Consider the following 18,283-nt stretch of genomic DNA (forward strand, 5'->3'; position numbering starts at 1 on the left):
GAGAGAGAAAGGAAGAAAGAAAGGATGAGAGAAGAGGAGGAAATGCAATGAGGATGAGATTGAGGATGTCATTGGGTTTGGAAAAACAAAACGATGAAGGGTGTGTGGGTGTGAGAGAGAATGACATATAGAGAGCCAAGAAGGGTGACTAAACATGAGTGAGATAACAGAGCAAGGACAAGGTGGGAGAAAAGAGAAAGCTGAGGTGGGGAGAAGCAAACTGAAAGTGACACAGAATGAGGGAGAAGAGATGGAGATACAGAATCTATCAAATATAGATAGAGAGATGGGAACTGCACCACACTGAAGAAAATGGAAATCAAGGACAGACAGAGAGAGCTGTGCCCCGTGCCCTGGCAGTATGATTTGTGAGGTACAGCATGGTGGGCGGCTCAGTTTCTCACCCGAACACACACACACACACACACACACACACACAAACTCGCACACTGCTGTACTTCTGTATAGTGTGAGGTATAGCTGTGTAATTTTCTAGCAAGTGAATGATGTATCATTCCATCCATAGCTACTGCTTTCTGCAGCCTGTGTGGGTGTCAGTGTGTGTGAGAAACACAGAATCTTAACAGCTGCAAGTGAAAACCACAACTATCAGGACAGTAAACAGTCATAAGTTTCATGGTTGTGCTCAGGTGACAAGCTTGATTCCATGACAACTCTGAAAAGAAAACTATTTTGGCGCAGATTGTAACAAATTGTCAAAGAATTTACACATTACTGTCCCAGTTCATTTGATCAAAATCCACGAAGGCAATTCCACGTTAAAAATGTATAAAATTATTATTTTTGCACATACTTAGTGTGTCAGAGAAGGATATATTTTTAAAGTCACTGATGTGTGCAATAGACTGTATAAAAATCACAGATGTAGCCAGCGTGACGTACCCTACTGCTTAGTGTACTCCTGTTTTAAAACCTGAAGTCTGGCATTTTGGCCTTGACTGTCTTGGTTATTTGGAGCCTTTTTTTTAAAGCCAAATAACTTTTTTTTTTTTTTTTTTTAACAGTAAATTATATAAAAATTCGCTCTGTGCAGTTGTCATGAACAGGAAATTAGCTATGGAGACCAAAACCGTGTTTTATACCAGGCTGTTAACATGTTTTTTTAGCTGTGAAGTTGGGCATTTTAACATAGCGGTCTATGGCGATCGACTCAAATGATCATATAAAGACCTGCAGTTTTTTAAAACTTCTGTGTTGGCTTCATTTTTCGGCCTCATAGATAACTGCTTGGTGTGTACAGATGCTTAACTAACTAAAAGCTGCTCTAATCATCATCATATTAACAGTGTTTCAGGTGTGTATCAAGTGGTCACTCATCTTGATCACCACCGACACTGCAGGCCACCAGCTTTTTAGCACCATTGAGCTCATTCTTTTAGTCTTTGGTCCTGTGGCTTAACTGTTGAGTCTCACCGCTCTCATCATTGTCCTTTACAGCTGCAGCAGACAAATTATCTTCCCAGCACCAAACAGCAGGCAGACAAAGTTAGCAACTAGCTAGTGACCATAGTGGAGCATTTGGAGCCAAAAGAACTGAATATCAGCCTTGCATTCATCAGGTAGGCAGAAGCAGGACCCTAAATATAAGCTAATGGATCTGCTGAATGTTTAAATTTACTTTGATAATGTGACAGTATGTCAATGTTGTACTCGCAGTACATCTACTTGTGCTGCCCCCAAGTGGCCAAAAAGATAAATGAATGCAAGTTTAAACTTAAACAGTAACAGCACCTATATTAAGACTTCAAATATATTATCTCCATGCCCTTGGAAAGTTTAATCAATATTTGTTAACATGACTTCTACTCTGTCAAAGCTGGAAAACCAGAGAAGTTAGTCTTTAACTAGTGAAGCACAGAGTCTGGAGCTTCTCCATAGACAGCGAATGGAAGTTTGATTTTTTGGACCTTCAGAGTGTTGTTTTTTTTTTTTTTCATACTTAAACCGGTATTATTCTGCCAATTCTAAAACTGAAAATGTTCTAATATACTCTGAACATTCCCCTAAATGTTCTCATTGTCATCTGGCACATCTGAACATTATGATTTTAAAAAATGGCTGTAGTTCCCCAGTTGTACACAGAAACACAGATGCACTGTGTCTATACTCACCAAGTCGCTGACCTCCATATTAAAAGAGATGCATTGCTCGTCTTTGCCAGGGGTGTTCATTTTCTTTTTGTGTGTGTGTGTGGGAGTGAGTGCATTAATGCATGTTAACCAGTTAAACTGCTCTGAGCTCACAAACCGGTGAAATTGGGGGAAATCGGCCAACCAGCCCTATTGTGTACTGATCCACAAAACACACGCACACACTCGCTGTTTTCACCAATCTAACACACAGAGCAATACAGTGTGTCTCCAAAGCCAGGTTGTGTTGATTTATGTCACTGGTTTTCTGTGTCACTGACAGTCTGTGGCATTTCTGAGGCAGTTGCTGTGACATTATGATGGACCTTTGTGCTTTATTTTGTAAGTCTACTTATTACTTACACTTAAAGAGTAAGTTAAATGTGCTCTTCTGATACAGCGTTTTGTTAATTTATGTGTGCATAGCACTGAGTCAAGTGTGCCTGTGTGTCCCTCTGACTAATACCACTATCTGTCCATCCAAGCTGATGTATTGACAGGCAACAGTAATATTTTACTCTCTAGCCGCAAGATTAACGCTGACATTGATCACATGACCAGAGCTTCCATCAGGCCTCGTTAACAGGAAGTCCATTGATCCTTGGCTGTCTGACTTCTACTGGTGGTTCCCGGCATAGAGATAGAGTTTCTAGATTGGACACAGACTTGAATTTCTCTGCTGTCTGCCTTTTATTGATACAGAAAGTGCTGGATTTTAGTCAGACTTTATATAGATGTATATCACCTTTATTGTCAGGATATCTAAATGTTTCATATTGTCTCAGTGGTCTTTAGAATGGCTTCACAGCTTCTGTTCTCCATGAATAAAATGTGCTGGGGACATCTTTACCGCTAATGTCTCATCACATTAAAAGAGTACACTTGTCCTGCAAATTCAACATTCCAATCTGATGTGTAAATGGAGGAGTCAAGAGTCTGTGTATTTACTATATGTTGTAATTCTGTAGCTTCTGTGCTCGACGTTCAATAATGTTCTGCCCCCATACTGTGAGTGAGAGTCAGCACCAGTGGGAAGCCCTCCCTATGCAGCCATAAAGAGCGCACGTCTTCCACAGCTTCATCATGACCGTGGCACTTCCTGTCAAAGCTTGATATAATAAATCTTTCTTGTTCTTGACGACAGATTCAAACAGTCAGCTCTTAATAAGGAAAACAGACTGAAAATAAGTGCATGTTGACTTCAAAGGTATGCCCAAAGATAAAAACATAAAGTGATGATTCTGCATTTCTTTTGATATCGTGGAACCGGGTGGGAGAAAAATATCACCGGGCGTCTCCTCCTTTTTTCTGCTTTTTGAGACTGAAAATCTGCTCTAAAACAGGATTAATATCTTACATGTACTTATGTCTTACATTATTTGGTCAAGAAATAGTTTTTATTGTTCTTAAAAATCACATATGCAAATCTTTCTCAAAACCAGATTTGAGAGTCAAATCTGAAAGATTACTGGAATTAATCTTTTTTTTTCTTTTTTCTTCCAGATAAGTATAAACCCATGATACAATAATAAGAATGTTTCTATTTAAATCCAATTTTACACCTTACACTCCTTACACTGCCTGTACACACACATACTTGACTCTTCTCGAAAGATTGAAGAAAAGACATATAGTTGATTTATGCTTATTTGGTTTTGGTAATAAAAAGACCTGATTTGATACTCTGAAGCCCAATAACAAAACAGATTTGAATGTGACCTTTATATTCTTGAATGATTAAATCGGTGCCTGTCTTTGTGTGTCACAACAACAGCATCTACATTTGACCTGGTAATTAGATACAGGATTGAGAAACAATATTAGCATTTTTCTGCAGCACAGACAGCACAGTTTTATGAAAAGACCACCTTTCCAGCAATGAAATACTTTGAAAAGCTTTTCTTGAGAAGAAACATGTGTTTGCTGTACTTCCAACAGGATTTGGCAAAAGTTTGTTATATCAACTCAAAGTATACAACCACATCTCTGCATGCTGTGTGGGTTTACATTTTTCCATCACTCAGGCATTATGTTTTCCCTAATGTGTTGTCATTGGCCATCTATACTTGGCAAACCTGACCACTGGTCCCTCAGCACTAATTCCCCGTTATTTCTTTGTGTCCTCGTCTCCTCCCAGTTATCCTCTCTCCCTCTCCATCACCTCTGTCCCCCATCTAATCTCCTTTTCCTCTTTTACCTAGTTTTTAATCGCTCTCTCTCTCTCTCCTTCTCTCCCTCTATCTGATAAAGAGTTCTAGTTTTAATAGTTCTCTTTGTCCTTCCCTCCTCTAATGGTAAGACAAACGGAGGACGAAAAGAATCCTGATCTCTGAGAAGGCCCATTATCATTCGGCCATTTCAATAATAATCAGGAGGCTTTTAAAAATGCGTTCAGCCTCAAATGTGTGTGGTATGATCAGGCATTAAACCCCCATTCATTGCAGAAGTGATTCAATACTTTCATAAATGGGAAATGAATTTTATTTGATGTTCCTGATAATGGAGAAAAAAATTGAACAAGGCTGTTCTGAGAAACAGATTGTGTAATTATGGCGCAGTATTGCACTGTCAGACTGAGTCAACTTGCACGTGTTATTTGGAGCTTCTTATGTTATACTCAGACAGCAATGGGGGTTAAAATGCAATGCTTTTGAAGCGCTGACCAAATTACATAAATGCTGTCAAGTTTTGAAAGTTGCAAAGATGTTCTGTGGAATCTTAACATCATTTGGGGTATTAGATTCTTAAATAAATAAGTCAGTGCATCAATGCATTTTATTCCTACTTGTTTCACAGCCAATGCTTTTTGGGTTGCTTTATGACAAGGAAAAGTAGTAAATGTTGTGAGCGTCCTCTCCCCTGGGGATGCTGTCAGGGAATGGTTTGGTGAGTGCTTCTCAATGTTAGCTCGTTCTTTACAGGGGCAGCCACACAGGGTGGAGATCATCTCAGTTTTCTTTTAAACCTAATAAGTGTAAATGTCTTCTAAATCTCAGCTCACTGTCTTGTCTTACACTCCTTACTTTTCTGTTTATTGCAGTAGACATACCTAATAAATTTTTAATGCTATAAAAGATATATCTATTACATTTTTAATGCTATCAAAGTGCTAATAGCAATATGAATAAAAATTTTCTTATATACATTTTTTTTTTAGTGGCAAATGTGTGCTCGTGTGATGCTTGAACAAGTAACCCTCTAGAGAGCTTATTGTTCTGTCCTGGGGCTTTGAGCTCTTTGATGCTGAGTGTCGTAAAGAGAGGAAAAAAAGAGGGAAGACATCCCATTCAGCCCAGCTAGGGATTCCTCACTTTGTCACATGTGGGGATTGGATCCCATTTTCCAAATGAATGATTTCCCATGTTGCTTGCTAATGGATTGGACTGGATTTTAAAAGAGAATTTTCCTATTTGAGGAACTGGGCTTCACTTATATTGTAGTCCCAGTCTTCCTATAGTAAAAACTGAAACTGTCATGCTGTTATAATCTAAGGGTCTTTACTTACTGTATGTGTGTGTGTGTGTGTGTGTGTGTGTGTGTGTGTGTGTGTGTGTGTGTGTGGTGTGTATTTCAAAGGTTTAAATGCTTGTAAAGGGTGTCTAAAGGCAGAACAAGAAACATGATGTCGATCCATGTTTCAAACACACACACACACACACTAGATCTATAACCGTGTGCATCATAAGTAGCCTGTGTGCTTCATCTTGCCCCATAATTTTCTTTTACATCTTATTTCTTTCTCTGTGTCCCTCTCACCAGAACATAGATGGATATGATTGTTTGCTCTGCTGGAGTTTTAACAGTTTCCATGTTGCCATACTGTGGTTTGCAATATCCCACAGCTCCAATGAGTGCTAACAGTGTGAGATCCACTCTCCACAGTGCAATCCCCCCACCCTGCTACCTATGTACACATCCTGTCAGTTAAACACAAAAACGCCACAGATCGAAAACTCGTTCTTTTTTTACCCCGTAGCATTCACCTGTGCACACACGCATTCAGACAGGCAAACAACCAACCTCTCTGTCATTTTATTGACATCTCTTGCAGTCTTCACCGCTTTTATTTCCTATTTGCATCACCTGTCTCTGCGGCAGCGACAGGATGTCACAATGTGCCCCCCCCCCACCAAATGAAGCAAAGAAAACACAAAAACTGAAGTGAAACTATTCACCGTCTAATCCACAAAGCTGTGACACTTTGATAGATAAATTAAACTGGTAAATCAGCCGCTGCAAGCCGTGGTTAATTAGTACAAATAAATCTTGTAAACAGTTCCCAATTTAAATGAAAAAACCCCATGTAGTATTTTGTCTGTTTGCTTCAATTACTTGCTCTTGTCAAGTTTGCGGCTCTTGGCAATGACTTATGTTGTTCGATAGCACTGACTACAGAGAAAAACATGAACAGTGACGCACAACCACAGTGCACACACAACATAGTAGCTCAGTGTGTGGGTGGCTCTTTTTTTTGGTCTCGCAGTATTTTAGTTTACAAAAATTCTTCATTGGGATGAAGCTCAAAAGCACCCTTTACAGCAAGGCAAAAACAGGAAACTCAGATTCTGTTTGTTTTTTATTTTATTTTATTTTATTTTTTGCCATGATAGATGATTTAACAATGATAAAATTACAGTAACAATAAGACTCTTTCTATGTCAGTGTTTAATATTTTGGAGGATTAACACGTGTGTAACCTCACAGACTTTTTTACACTTTAGATTATGTTACGATTGTACTAAGTAAAACCTCCCCCAAGTCACAGAAAGAAATGATAAATTATTGGGGTCGATCCCTAGTTATGGAGGTAGTTATTGGAAATTAGTAAAATGCAGATTTTGTGCTTTACACAGCCTTTGTGCTCCAAAACACCCCTTTGCTTCTCCCACATAGACCTAACCCTTCCATTGTACACTTTTCACAGAGACAGTTAGGATGGTGTGTTGGTGCTATATAGCCCTCCAAATGGAAGGGCACATTGTAAACTGGGTGAGGTTTAGAAATCATTGGCAAGACGGCTGCACAAGCAACAAAAGAAAACAACAGCTGAATTTTCTTCATCAAAAATTACAAAAAAACATGGTATTATCTTAGCTTAATGTCATATCAATGTATTATGGTTCTTTTCTCTGTAACAAACATTAAAAAAAAAAAGCTAGTAGTGTGTTGATATTTCGGTGGCAAACTAGCTACCTAGCTAATGTTAAATTATTATTCCAGATTTGTGCATGACAGATCAGAACATAATTTCCATGTCACATTTGCCATAGATGTGTCTCTCTACGCAGCTTCAGCTACTCTTTTTTTTTTTTTTTTAGATTAAGAGTAACTGTGTTTCTTAGGGAAAAAGTGGCACTCAAGGGTTAAAATGAGACATGGGTTTGGAACTATAGGTAACGACTAGATCGTGTAGCCATTTGATCTATAGTCATCACAGGAAAGCTTAACTTTTGTTATTGTTTCATACCTGAATATGTGAGACAACAAAATATGGTGTTTATGTACAGAAGCTGTGTAATAACTTTTTCTGTATAATACAAAAGCTCTTTGTACTTATGGAGTCCATAAAGATGTCTTTATTTCTGCCCACCTGCTTAATAAAAAAATTAGAATAAAAACTTTATGAATAATGAAGCAGGTTTGTGATCAAATGTGACTACAGTATTAAATTAATTGAAAAAAAAATAGCCAGGTTTTCTCTCCTCACCGTGCCTGCTCACTGAGTGTATCCACGCTGACTCTTTCTGTTACGGTGAGGATCTGCTAAGCAGCCAATTCTGCCTCCATTAATCTTCTTTGAGACCTGAGCAGTTGTCTGCACAGTGCAGTGGTTTGCTCTTCAAACTAAGCCATGATGTTGGGATGGATTTCTTACACAAACTTCTCACCTGACTCTGACAAGAAAAACACACCTTTGAGTAGGAAGGGGAATATTGTTGCGCTTGGGGCTACAAAGATCGATTTATGTGTGACTGTAGCAATCATTTCTGCTCATTCGATTTGGATTGAGTTCCATTTCTTCAACGCCATGTCCTGTTTACTAAGAATACACATATCTGAACTCTTTAGATACCCAAATATTTGGTTCAGATAATGTTAATTAACTTGACCTACCCAAAAGTGACCCATTTAAGGGGGCAGACACAGCTGTGCCCAAATTCATCATGAATTCATCACTTCGTGTTATAGAGCCGCATGAGTGAGAGCAGCAGGGGTCAAACTGACAATTAAAACTGTCCTTCTTCCTTTTTAAAGCCCTCTTGTGAAATGCAACAGATTGTAGTAATGTAACTGTGAAAGCTAGCTGAATAATTAATTTGATGCACCAGTTTGCGCAGACAGGTAATCTTGTCTCTGGATGCTTTGCTGTTGTTGTTGCCTCCTGATTGTGTGGCGACTAAGTTTCCCTCAGAGGAATAAATAACATTTGTTGTTGTCATTATCATCATCAGTATTTATAGCTTGTCACTGTGCCTGTGAATGAATATAAAGTGAATAGTTTTCTCCCTCAGAGAAATGCATAATATCACAATTCTGCCACCGCTGGCACCACCTACAGCTAATACAGCAGTGACATTACACATCTGTTTTTACATTATGGCTGGAATATGATGTGAAAAACATTTGAGATTTTTCTTTGTCTGTTATTATACTGCTGTTGCGCTGTAGTACAACACACGAGAGTACTGCGAAGGCCTGTAAATAAAAGTCATTGCATATGCTTCACCCTACATTTGCTCTGTAGAGGTAAAAATACACATGAGCCTAAATACCAAAATAACGGCTCTGCTCAGATTAAATGTTTTGATTAAATGTCTCAATAGACAAAATGGCTTCAGGTTGGCTGATTTTTGCAGTGTTTCCTTTTAACTTTTTGCGCAGTAGCCAATACTGATTAATTAATGGAAACCCTTTCACCAATTGCGCCCTCTTAAAATTCAGACTTCTAAGACTAATTTTGCATTAATGACAAATTGAGGGAGGAATAGTTTGGCTCACAGGATGTAGACTGTACTGAAAGCCTGCCATTGGCCTGCATCTCCACTGCATCCTGGACTTAACTCTGCCTCAGGTCGACTGTGATTAGTTTGAAGATTTACAAATGACCCACTGCAATTTTTTTTACAGCAGAATTATAATAGTAACAGCCAGACTTTTTTCCTGTGCTGGCACAGCATTGAGATAAAGTGAGGAGATAGGTCTGGCTATGTGAGACTGTGGAAGGAATGACATTGTCTTCCTTTGAAAGTGATGATCAACAATAGCAACACCAAAAAAAGTAAATTACCAACAGTACATTTAGTTGTACTGACTCTGCTCTCCTTCACATGAACAAGAATCCATGCACACACAGTCATAAACTGACACACACTTACACACACACACACACACACACACACACACACACACACACACACACACATTTATATAAATTTACTGCACATGCAGCCAGGATCCAACAATGTTTTGTCTTAATTCAACCTTTCAAGTTATTCTTTTATTTCAGTTTGTTTGCTGTCTTCAGCTACAGCTCAAACACTTAATCTTCTTTGTATTTTATGTGTTATTTTGGCTGTATTGTGAGATGCCTTGACAATATAATCCGACACGTAAGATTTATTTAATAACAGGATTATAAGAATGTGGCAGCAGTGTCCAAAATGCAAATTATGTATGGAAAAAAAAGAAAGAAAGACAACTTTCTCCATTTATGGACCTGTCCAAATGTCCAATAGTCCCTGAGAAAACACTAATTTTGAGCTTTGGATTAACTCAGGCAAACAAAAATATCATAAGGATATTGATGTATGTGTGTAGGCCTGTTTGTGCATATAAACACTGGCCCAAAGCGGTGGACCAGTTTTTCACTAGGTCTATTACAAAAAGCAGCTTGCAGTGATATTGTTGTGTTTTTGAATTTTATGTCTGTGTGTACTACTATAGACACTGGCTTTATTCCAACTACTGTTGTTGTTTGTACAGTTGCACCACAGAAATCTCCCTGTTATCACATTATATCATGTTATTTCAAGCTCACTGGTTGTTGTTATGAGGGGCACGAAGGAAGTGAATGAAGGAAAAGTACACTTTTGAATTAAGTCTGTCATTCTTTAACAGGCATCTGTCACATCATGAGAACAGACATTTCTGCTTACTTTTATTGGGCTCTCTCAGGATCAGCTACTTAGCATTTTCTGTATCACTAATTCTAACAATAAATGGCCCCATTTTTTTCCATTACACTCAGTCCAAAAATACAAACCGTTATCTGTCTTTGTTATGAGCCTGGTGCATGAAAATAACAGATTCAATTCAAAACACAGAGGTATCCTTTTCATGCAGATACTGAGGACAAACACTTGTTTTAGATCAGCAGGAGTTTCGTCTACCTTTGTGTGGTACTTTTGAGAAGACGCAGAGAAGAAAGTGTCCTGACTATAAACTTGACAAGTTGTCAGCCGTTGACAATGTGACTTTCTCTGTCTGTCACACCAGTAAAACCAAACAGAACACAGATGCTGTCTGTATCAAGTGTATGTGTGTCCTCACGTCACATATTTTCTCAATTATGAAGTAGCAATCATCTATCACCCAAATACACACATCAGTAAACTGCTAACTTGTGAGGGCACAAACACATTCTTTCCTTTTCCTATAAACCTGACAGTTAAATCCTTCCTGTGTCATTCTCAAATGCACATTTTAACATATTGTGAACCTTATCTTATTCTAAATTGAAAATTAGAATTCACAAATATTTTATATGAATAAAAGTCCTCTTTTCATTTCTCTGTCCCCCGTTATTACGATACATTGATTCAACCTAAGCCCCAACCCATGAAACCATTTACATTTGCATTACACAGACTATGTATTTCAATTCCAGTTTATTAATTTAAAAAGGGACAGTGTACATTAAATAAGATTAGAAAATGTAAATGTACTCGAGCTAGCCAAAGGCTAATTTTCATCAATAGTCCCTTGCCATGGTGGTATAAAAGGCAACCTGGAATAAAAATTACATGGATAAAAACATTATCAAGACAACACATCCAAGGATAAAAATAAGACAAAACAATTATGTCAGAGTAGATAATACATTAGGACTACATTAGACACAATCAACAAAATATGCATTAGTCATGCAAAATAATCATAGTTATGCTACTTTAAAAACAGCTTCAGTGCTGACACTCCTGGTTTTTCAATAGTCCATTTCTTGATATTGCACTTAAATGACTGGTAGGCTGGGGTCTCTCTAATAAACTGAGGTATTGTATTTCATTGGTGTGAAGCTTTAAATGAGAAAACCGCGTGGCCAAATACTGTTTTTCTGAGGGGTATTTTGCAGTTCTCTCTATCTGCGCCTCTAGTATCTCTGGTTGAGGTGGAGCTAGATCTAATGAAGGCAGAGAGAGGAGGAGGAGCTAGACCATGCATAATCTTAAACATCAGACAGACAGTTTGGTACTTAATAAGGTTTTCCCAGCTAAGAAGATTGTACTTTTTTAGAATGTGACAATGATGAAACACAATGGCTTTTTGTCTTAAACTTTAAGCGCTTGTTTGTATAATGATTTCAGAGGTTTTAGGGCTGTAGGCTGAGCATTAGACCAGCTTAACAAACAGTAGGGGATGTGGGATATGACCATAGAGTCAAAGTACAATTTAACCTTTTCAGTGAAGTAGCATGTTGCCGTGGAATGATTGGCTGTGAATCCAAGTTGCATTGAGTGAAGTGGGAAGGCACTGCTGTTAAGATGGTCAGTGATTTGTTTAACAATCAATTTTTCAAATACTTTTGATACTGTAGGTAGGATACTAATGGGTATGTAGTTGGAGGTCATACAAGGGTCCCCACCTCTGAATATGGGTTTCACGATAGCAGACTTCCATTGATTAGGGAAACTTATTACATGTAATGATGTGTTAATAACATGTGCCAGTGGACTGACCAGTGATGGGTTTTCTTTCAACATCAGTGAGTCCATACCAAAAACATCTTTAACCTTTGATAAGATTTGAGAGATGCCACTACTTTAGCTACCTCTGCTTCAGACACTAACCTAGGTACGACTGCTGAATTGTTAATGTTAACAGGAGGACATGTATTGTTTTGCTGGGCTATGAACCTCTGGGCTATAGTAGCCACTGACTCATCAAAATATTCATTGAGGACCTGTGCTACATCAACCGGGATGTCTAGTATTACGTAATTAACCTTTAATTCAATTGGCTTTGTTACAGTGTTTTGACCAGTTAATTTCTTAATCTGAGACATGATCACCATATTATGGTCAGACAACCCAGTTATCATGTTAAATGTTTTAGTTATCCTCTCCGGTCTATTAGAAAAAATTAAGTCAATCTGAGTACTGGTGTTGTTAGTTACACGTGTTGGCCCAGTAACCATTTGGATCAAATTAAAGCTATCAATAATTTGTTTGAGCTTTTTTCCTAGCTGACTTGTCCTCCCAATTCAGATTAAGATCACCTGTTACAAAGACCTCTTTCTTAAAATCACACTGACTTAGCACATTCTTGAATTTATCATATAAACTAACATTAGAAGAAGGTGGTTGATAAATAACTAGAAGTGTGTAGGACATCTAAGGCAACAGGAACATTTCTTTTTCTTTTGCGCCCCTCCTGTAGCTATTGTAACCCAGAACTTTTAGAGCAGCAGCTGGGAAGCTGTTATGAAGTTTGTTATGTTTCTGATAGGCCGAGGAACTCCAAATAAAAAAAAAAATCTAAATCTAAAAATCTAATCTAATTTAAAACTTAAATGCCACCACAGGAATATGTGAAACTGCTTCAGAAACTCAGAGACCTTACCCGAGCTTTGACCAGAGGAACAAGACTCTGGATTTAGTTCTTCTGACCTTGTCTCCTGGTGCTACAGCTTGAGAGATAATACTTTCAAAGCACTAAAGTCTTTGGAAACGTGTGCTCTGGATTGTTCAGCCACCCTTCCCACAACTGCGTTACTTCTGTATCCTTTCGTTGCATTGTAAGAGTGCAAACATAGGTTTAGCACATTTTTGAATGCATTTCACCATTTTCTTTACATATACTTACTATGTACTAGTGTTCACTGTGATGTTTTGATATTTTGGTAGAGGTATGTCCACTAGTCTGCACTGTTCAGGCAGCTGGTAGTTGTGGTTGACAAAAGAGAGAAGAGAAGAAGAGGAGAGTTGAGCTTGTGGGTTAATGGTTTGAGCATTCACTAAAATACATCCATGGCTCAAGCAGGCTGTGTTTGATTGACTGCAACGTTACTCGGACTTCACTAAAGTTATGAGGAAAACAGAATTTGTTGGATTGTTTTATTCCCTCTCACACACCTATGTTGCTGACACATCTGACATCAGAAACTAACTACAAAATGGCTTGCTTACTTACTAAACTTGTCTCAAACAAACCTATATATAATGCATTATTGGACTAATTCTGCTTCTCACCACAGACAGCAAAAGCACAAGCAGGAATGCGTTAAAGGGACTTTTAGTAACTGCAATGTGATCTTGCAAGGTATTATACAACAGATATCCTACGAATTTCATCCCTGCCAACATCTTTAAGTTATGTAATTAACATAAATTTACTGTTGTTGGGTTTAGGAAAAGAAACACGGTGAGAACGCACCTATACATGACTCAAAGTTCACTCAAAGTTCGCATGGCATCCTGTCCCCTAACTAGATCGCTCAGGAGTCCTTTCCTCTTTATGGCCATCAGCACATTCGTCATTTGGTTACAGCCTTCCAAACGTGGGTTTTGCACGAAAGACAAGAGTCAAATTTCAGTGCATCGCTTTTAACAAGAAAACCTGTGGGTCCACGGCACCTGGAACTATATAATTTGAAGGAGCATCTATCAAAAGCAGATCTAAATGTCAAACAGGGCTGCTTAGGAATGAAGGCCCACAGGAAGTGAATTGATAACACTGAGAAATAGATAGTATCAACTTATTTTTGAAATAGCCTTGGTGATTTCCACTTCAATAACTTATCTCAGCTAAAGAGACCGATGTTTCTTTCAGCACACTGTATCACCTCTGATTTTGTTTTTTATCCTGCGATGTAAATTTTAGCCATTTTTTGTGTTTCTTTTTGGCCCAATCTTTTGTTTTTCATTAATAAACTGCACTGAGTTTCGTTGTGAGACACTCATACACACACACACACACACATACACCTAAACACAGGACTGTTTAACAGATCTATATGAATGCATGGAGCAGAGTGGGTGAAAGAGAGAAAGAGAGAAGGGAGTGATTGAGAAAGATGAATAGCAAAGACGAGGGATGATAACAGAGGCCCGGCTGTGTGGCCTGTTATTCACATAGAAATCAAGTTAAAACAGTATAATGACAAAGTCATCCTACAGTAAATGCAGCATAATCACACAGCTCTGTGTTTCTCCGTCTACTTACCTTTGGAGTACCCATCCAAGCCCCAGGCATTCCAAATTACTCTTGTCTCAACCTTGAGCTCTGAATGCTTTTCTCCACCGAGAACTCCTCTTCTCATTTTTCAGTTTACCAAAAAGAAGTAACATTTTTCTTGAAGTAGGCGAGGTAATTGCGTAGTTTATTTTGGCATTCATAATGTGGGAATCAGTACCGGCATGATGATATCGCCTCTGCTAGTTCATAGAATTCTTTTTCTTTATTTCTAATCTACACACAGTAATGAGGATTTGACTTTTCTCTGCGGTTTGAAATTATTGCCAGTTAAATAAGACAGGAGTGCCAGCTAAAAGCCTCTTTTAAGTTGCAGTCAGTGACTCAAACTTGCCTTGGTGGACGTATTAAAGTAACAAGTGAGAGGCAATGCTTCAAAGTAGGTGGCTTATTCAATTTCAGGGTCAGGGGGTGTCTTTACAAAACTGAATCAGACATGAACAGAACACTTGGTGTGACAGCGTTCCACTGATGTACTTACAGTTTATGAGGGTCAGATATTTGGATGTACTGTTATGATGTGCTCAGTAGTTGTTTGAAATCTTTGTCACATGAATATTGTCCAATTGATAATCAGTGGTGCACGAATGAGTCCTAAATCCCAAAAAACGTTTTTGCATTTTTAGCACTCTTGGTTGCCTTGTATTGAGGTCAATTCTGAATGAATTTCTGTTTGGATGCCTGAAATAATGTCTGTGGTTAACACAAGTTTAGAGACTTTCATGTTTTGTTCTACCACATTAAAAATGTCAGTGAATATCCAACTCGTGATTTTTGAAGCTTTTATGCATTTTTTCAGAAAGGCGGTTGCTAACAGGTGGCTAAATGAGACTACAGTATGTGTCATCATGCCAAACATGGTTTTACTGCCTCGTTCTGGTTGGCACATGGAAGTCATGCTACAGTGTTGTAGTTTGTTTATTGCCTAATGATGGCTTTTTACTTCAGGAGTGCATATATGCCTCTAAAATGATAAAAGTGGTGTTCATTTATGAGGATTATCTGAACAAAGCCAATAAGTATCATACACTTGCCAAGGATCTTTTCTGCAATAATCCAAAATCTAATGGAAAAATCATATTGGCTTTTTGTCGAAGAAACCAGGACGCTGTTAACACCCTGGGTTGCCTACAATAAAATACCAGCCCTGCACCACTCTATGAGAGAGAAACGGAACACAACGTAAGACATAAGATAAGTGCTCTGTATAGATTTTGATGCTTACAGTCCCGGGTACAGTACCCTCATGTAAAGTGGGAGTTTTCATTTCATTTTCTAATTATATGCATGAATTACAACAAAATACAGTTATATTTATTTTCTAACTGTATATCGTGACATAAACATCGCATTTTTCTGTGTACATCTCTCAGGTCATGCTTTGGTGACTGTGTACGCAAAAGGGCAGCATTTACTTTGATCCAGGGTGATTCAATATGTATGGAACTGTCTAAGCCATTAAATGTCCTCTGTGAGTGTCCTGGTTCATGTTAGGATAATACTTTTTATTGTGTTTGTTGATTCATGCTGTTGCTAAAGAATTTCCTAGGAATAGAAGCATTATTCACGCTTTTTTTTTTTTTTTTTTTTTTTGCTTTCTTACAAACTGTAAGATATGCTTTTAAAATAAAATAAATTGATACAGAACAAAGCCTTTTTTCCTTTGGTATAATCCTGCCCCGATCCAGCCACTTCCTGCATTTTCAGAAGCCTGTAGGGTATTCGAAGGCTGCAGCCTATCAGGTTGAAGGTAGAGTTTGGTGAACTTTTGTATGGGAGGTCACACTCAGCTAATCCAATTTGTAATCAAGGCTTTCTTCTTTCTCTGGTCCAGAAAAGGACCATGTTGTCTTTGGAGCAATCACAATTGCGGTCTATCGCCTGGGGTCAAGCTGTGTTGAGTTATTTAGCGTATTAAGTATGCCTGTTTGGTTTGTCGTTTAGACTGCGCTCAGCACGCTTTGATGATTAGCCCGTGGCTTTGTTTCCGCGTCAAGGCTGCTTTTGTCCAAGTGTGGTTGTAGGGGTTGTAGAGATGGCACGATAACTGCTGTTGTTTGGATGTTTAGATTAGAGGTGGAGGATATAAATGTAGGAGCTAAAGCGCTGTTTTCAGGCTCAATTGATTTATGTTATGTTTTTGTTTAAGCCACAGCATTACAACCTTTCTTTAAATCTTATCTTTGAAATGTAACTCTTAACCTATAGCATGGAAATTCACTTTTTCCTGCTATTAAGATGATTAATCCATCTCTGTGTTTGTCCTTGTCTCCCTCTCTGTCTGACTCACTCTGCAGCCCCTGCAGAGCCGTTGCTGTGCAAGTTTGCTGACGGAGGCCAGAAGAAGAGGCAGACCCAAGTCAAGTATCCCCAGAATGGCCGACCGTGGACACGGGAAGGAGAGGTGAGGCTTTAAGGTGTATTTAGTCATTAAAAAAATTCACATAGCGGTCATAGCAGCTTTTTCTTAAAACACAAGTGGAAAAGTAACACAAAAATCATGTCTGTTAAAACATGATCTTTTTTACCCTCTGTAAAAGAATAAAATGTATCCCCAGGCAGAATTATGCAACAGCGGACATTTTCTAATTCTACAGTAGCTTCTCACTTTTCACATTCAGAATGAGTGTACCAAGAGAGTGTTTAAAGGGAAATAGAAAAGTTGACAAACTGAAAGAGGTGTTATTCTAATTTAGTCACAAGTATCAGTACAGTTTATCCACAAACTCTTTTTAAACCTTTCCCACTCAGCTTTATTGTAAAAGCACAACAGTAATCTTGTCATAATAGTCAGAGAGGTGTGGGTGAAATACTGCAGTACAACAGATCATACTGGAGCAGTTCACCGCTCATTGTCGACAACCGCTTCACAGAAAACATTACCGTAGTTCTAAAAAGACATCATTTCATAAACTTTGAATATTCTGGCGGATGTTCCCTTTGACATCAGTTTCTTTTTCATATTTTATAGCCAAGTTTCAATAACTTGACAGGCCCCCGACAGGGTCATTATCAGCTTTCATTTCCGATAACATACTGTAGGCTGAATTAGAGATGCTGCTGACAGTATGAAAGCTGCAATGTACAAAGGTTTTTAGATTTAAAATACAAGGTTTCTGCAAGACCCCCAATGCCAAGTTGTTTTTCCTTTTGTTGAAACTCCCACCTCCAGTCTGTAATTTTCAGAAGAAATGAAACCTTGTACAGTGGATTGAAAGCAGATTGACTGTTTCACAATGTAGGGAGTTCAGAAGTTGTTAGTGTCGATACCAAAGCTTTAATTTACAGAGGGAGTGAATAATAATGTCACCACCCACACAGCGAGTGCAGTTTTTAACAGTTTCCCAACATTACATGGAGGTTGGGAAAGAGCAGGGTGGTGAAGTGAAATGAAATGGAACCAGGCTGAAACAACTTGCGCACTGAAACAAGAGCCGCCACAACAAAAACAGTGTGAGCATGACCTTCATGTGTGTAGCAGGCACAGATTGCAGTTTTTGTTTTGTAACAAATAGTGACAAATCACATCAGGGCTTTGCTAACATTAGAGCAATTCTCTATTTGTGCTCTCAACATTTGTGAATTGTTAGCTGGACTTAAAATAAATGATCAGTGCTTTCATTGGGATTCCTCACACATTTGTCTGTGGCCCAAGCCAAGCC

The 18,283-nt window shown here is 38.4% G+C and overlaps 1 protein-coding gene across 2 annotated transcripts in view; it reads left to right on the top strand.

Annotated features, from left to right (window-relative positions):
- The window catches only part of LOC121945586 (RNA-binding motif, single-stranded-interacting protein 3-like), a 142,060-nt gene that overhangs the window by 102,435 nt on the left and 21,342 nt on the right, over window positions 1–18,283 (top strand). For both annotated transcript variants that reach the window (XM_042489832.1, XM_042489833.1), the window contains exon 7: window positions 16,919–17,025. In XM_042489832.1, coding sequence (XP_042345766.1) covers window positions 16,919–17,025 — 107 coding nt within the window. The remainder of the gene's footprint in view (window positions 1–16,918; window positions 17,026–18,283) is intronic.

This window comes from Plectropomus leopardus, chromosome 7 (genome assembly GCF_008729295.1).
Source record: "Plectropomus leopardus isolate mb chromosome 7, YSFRI_Pleo_2.0, whole genome shotgun sequence".
Lineage (NCBI taxonomy): Eukaryota > Metazoa > Chordata > Actinopteri > Perciformes > Serranidae > Plectropomus > Plectropomus leopardus.